The sequence below is a fragment of the Marmota monax genome, unplaced genomic scaffold (genome assembly GCF_021218885.2).
Source record: "Marmota monax isolate L192 unplaced genomic scaffold, Marmota_monax_Labrador192_F-V1.1 WCK01_AAM20220418_F8-fsc00125, whole genome shotgun sequence".
NCBI classification, from domain to species: Eukaryota; Metazoa; Chordata; class Mammalia; order Rodentia; family Sciuridae; genus Marmota; species Marmota monax.
In genome coordinates this window covers 1,197,261-1,201,402 of record NW_026695235.1, presented here as the reverse complement: position 1 = coordinate 1,201,402, position 4,142 = coordinate 1,197,261, and the positions used below count along the sequence as shown (strand labels likewise).

Genomic DNA, 4,142 nt, shown 5'->3' with positions numbered 1-4,142 from the left:
TCAAAATGGAAATTCTTCCTATTTATTTTCAGTTATAAATCATATGGGCTTATCACGATTTTAAGAAAAAATTCTATCATCGGGAAAGAAAGAGAAATTCATTCCTTTCCAGGAAATAAAATGGGAGGAAATATTCCCTTCAGAGAGAAGATAATGTTTTAGGAGGGAACATATTATGGTTAGCATGTTGAAATATTCATTACATTGTCCAAAATTCATGAAAAGTAACTATTGTGATTTATGTTTAAAAAACAAGTTATTAGAAAAGGTAGGAAAGATAGACCCTGATCATGTTGCTCGTGATGATAATTTCATGACAAGATCCTGGTTTTTAATTGGGAGTTTTCGTAATCTTGAAGAACAGAGTGACAAACACATATTTATAAGTCAGATATGTGTTTGTGGATATGTTCTGTCATGATATGGTTATGAAAGGAAATTGTATAAGGTTAAATAATAGTGCTATGAAACTGTGTGTTTAGAAAATAGACTTGTTTATTGAAGGGTTGTGAAAATTCCTAGGGAAGCGTTAAGGAAATCCTGAACTTCTAATAACATGATTGTACACAGATGGAGCTCAATTCAGGCACATGTTTGTTAAATGAGAGAACAGAGCCATGTGAGCTATGACACATCCAACCTGTAAGTATATAAAGATCCTGGAGGACTGGGTGACATTCACACCTTAGAAACATCCTTCAACGTTTCCACTGAAACCTCACCTCCTGACACCATGTGCAGCAACTACTACGGGAACTCCTGTGGAGGATGCGGCTGCGGCTCAGGCTGTGGCTATGGCTCAGGCTGTGGATATGGCTCTGGCTGTGGATATGGCTCTGGCTCTGGATATGGCTCTAGCTGTGGATATGGCCTGAGCTGTAGATACAAATCTGGCTGTGGCTATGGCTTAGGCTGTGGACATGGCTCTGGCTGTGGATACAGATCTGGCTGTGGCTGTGGCTCTGGCTGTGGATATGGCTCAGGATGTGGACACGTCTCTGGCTGTGGATATGGCTCTGGCTGTGGATACGGCTCCAACTGTGGATACAGATCTGGCTATGGCTGTGACTCTGGCTGTGGATATGGATCAGGCTGTGGATACGGCTCCAACTGTGGATACAGCTCTGGCTATAGCTGCGGCTCTGGCTGTGGATACGGCTCTGGCTGTGGTTATGGCTCTGGCTGTGGATATGGCTCCCGTTATGGCTGTGGTTACCACTCTGGCTGCTGCAGCTACAGAAGATGTTCTTCTTCGTGCTGCTGATCACTTCAACAAGTCATACTTTTCTCTTTAAGGTACTATTCTACCAGCAAGTTCAATTGAAATCCTCCCATCCATTCACTTCAAACTGAAGAAAAGATGAAGTTCTGCTGGGCACCTGACTTGACATCACAACACCTGTTAGCAGTTGAAGTAGACTAAGAAGTTCCATCACGTCTCTGAAAACAGATATTATTTTGTTGAATACTTCAATGTAAACTCTCAAACTTTCTTCTTGTATTTGTGCTGTAGCTACCAGCAGAAGTATAATTGGTTTATACTGAAGTGGAACAAAATAGCTGTTTCTTAATAAAAGAATATATTTACTAAAAAGAATTGTTTCCCTTCTGTAAGTGTCACTGTTAATGGTTGGAATTTTGGTCTCCTCTAAAGTTTGTACAACTCAACTTAGGACTAATACAATGAGTTTTATTGGTTTGATCCAAATATTATCTTATTTCTATATTCTTAATTTATACAATGTTGATTTATTACCTTTATATCTTCAACACAGAAACAAATATCACACTATAAATTTCATGTCTCTCAAGAATAAGGATCAGAATGAGGAGCTCAATGAGAAAGGAAACTTAGTCTGAAGTAATGGCTTAGTGTAGAACTGGTTGATTTAATTCTGACTTAAGAAAATGGTAATAAAGTTGTAAGAACATTAATTTGTTTAATTTTAGTATATTTATTTAATTAAGCTAAATTATTAGTCTTATTTTCCTCCAAAGTTTCCCATGCTTAAAGCTGTGACCCAAGTTGGCACTATTGGCGGGGCAGACTAGGAAGTGGGGTGGAGTGGAGGTCATGTTCATTGTTTTTGTTTCTACTACCAAATTGCCTGTCCAGGACACCTTAGAGGGAAAAACGTTTGTTTTGTGTTCACGGTTTCAGACATTCGGCCCATGGTCCTCTGGCCCAATTTCTCTTGCCCGACAGGAGGCAGAGCATCATGGCAGAAGGACATGACAGAGGAGAGCTGCTCACCTAATGGTAGCCAGGAATCAGAGTGGGGGGAAGGAACCAGGGAACAAGCTGTAACCCCCAAGGAATGCCCCAGTCACACACTTTCTCAGGCCATGTCCCATCTAACTATAGACACCCCTCAGTAGAGAAGTCCTTTCAAATTATTAATGCATCAAGTGGATTAATCCACTGATTAGGCAACAGCTCTGATAATTTAGTCATGAGCTTTTGGGGTTTATGTCATATCCAAACCATACAGGGGTCCTTGGGTCATAGTGGGGTACCCTTGACGTGAACAGTGGCTTCCCAGGCACTTCCTCGTCCTCTTTCTCTGTGCTCTGTTCATGACAAGAGTGGTGTGACTGCACCCTGTGCTCTACTATGATGAGCTGTCTCCTCAGAGGCCCCAAACAGAGTGCAACAATCATGGATTGGACTTCCAAAACCTGGGAGCCAAATAAACCTATTCTCTTAACAAATTATCTCATCCATTTCAATATAGTAACACACATCTGACTAACACAGACTTACTATTCACTTTACTTGGTGTTCTATTTCTATATTTCTCTGACCTTTTCAGGGACTGGGAGGGTTAATATGCAGCTGCTTTACCAACTGTGTGTGTCTGGCATCCATTTTGATCTATCAGTGTCCATGACACTCTTAATGTCTCAAATCTTGAATACTGACCCTGAAGAAGTAGTCCCTCACAGGCTGAGTCTTGGTTCTCCAATTTGTTTCACTCATAGGTTTGTTCTTAAGCATTTGAGCCTCATGACTTGGGTTTATCCATTTCTTTCTTTCACTATCAATCAGTGCTCTTCATTCATCATATGTGCACACACGTGTACACACACAGGATGTTACCAGAAAGTCTGCTTCAGGAAACTGCTAACCATGCAAAAGTAGGTTGGCAGGGGAGTGACAGAAGCTCAAAAAATACATCTGTAAAAACTTGCAGACAGGTTAAATTTGGGCTTGCATTTGGGTGTTGAAATAGATAAAGGAACAGAGGAACATCAGGAACTTTGAAGACCTTGAAGGCAGGACCCAGAAGACCTTGGAAAACAGTGTTGGAGAAGTTAGAAAACCCAAAGAAGATCATATCTTCAGCAACATGTATTTCCTTTTAGCACTTAGAATTGTAGAAAATTGAGGGTGGTATGTTTAGTTTCAAATCTGAAAGAGATATTGGAATACTAGTAAGATTAGTATTACGGATATACTCTGTGTCATTGTGGACAATAATTAGGTTGAAGCAAATGGATGATCATGACACATAAATTCCTCACAACAAGAGCTCTTTCTAACATATGACACCATCTGAAAGAAGATTGACTTCCTCATCAGGTGCTTTATCACTAGCTGTGTTTAAACCCAGGTGGACTCACTCCTTCTGAGGGTTATTTGAGGGTGAAATTGCAAAATGAGAAAGAGGGATTTAAGAAATGGATATCCCACATATCAATTTCTTTCCTTCCTTCTATTCTAAGAAAGTAGAAAATATTTCCATATTAGACTGTAGAAACCGTGTTCATTTGGGATTTACAGAAAGATTGTCAGACATGGTAGTCTGTTGAATGGAAAAGAATTACAGTTGGCTTCCTCTTCTGTTCTCTAAACTACCTGGTAAAGGTTTGGCTGCTGTGGATGACCAGAACAACATTTTTCTCGTGTCAACAGATATTAGGGAATCTGTCATACCAGCAGGTTTCAGCCATAGAGCATTTTGGAGTGACAGTCATAATTTTGAAACTGCATCTGCCATACTTGTTGGAATAGCTTGGGAACAAAACTGTGAAATAAATTGTATGTAGGATTCTCTGTGGCTTTTGGAATAATGAGAACTTAACATGAGTGGGGATTTTATAATGATCACACTGTGAAATGTGTTACCACATAAAATGTA

At 39.9% G+C, this 4,142-nt stretch overlaps 1 protein-coding gene across 1 annotated transcript; it reads left to right on the top strand.

Annotated features, from left to right (window-relative positions):
- Positions 1–733: 733 nt before the first annotated feature.
- Positions 734–1,390, top strand: LOC124089243 (keratin-associated protein 21-1-like). Its single transcript, XM_058577245.1, has 2 exons — positions 734–833; positions 1,092–1,390. The coding sequence occupies exons 1-2, from the start codon at positions 734–736 to the stop codon at positions 1,262–1,264; spliced, it is 273 nt and encodes a 90-aa protein (XP_058433228.1). The 3' UTR covers positions 1,265–1,390.
- The last annotated feature ends 2,752 nt before the right edge of the window (positions 1,391–4,142 follow it).

Coding starts and splice junctions, on each gene's coding strand:
- LOC124089243 (XM_058577245.1), top strand. CDS start 734: ATGTGCAGCAACTACTACGGGAACTCCTGTGGAGGATGCGGCTGCGGC. Junction 834..1,091: donor TGGCTCTGGCTGTGGATATG/GCTCTGGCTCTG, acceptor GATATGGATCAG/GCTGTGGATACGGCTCCAAC.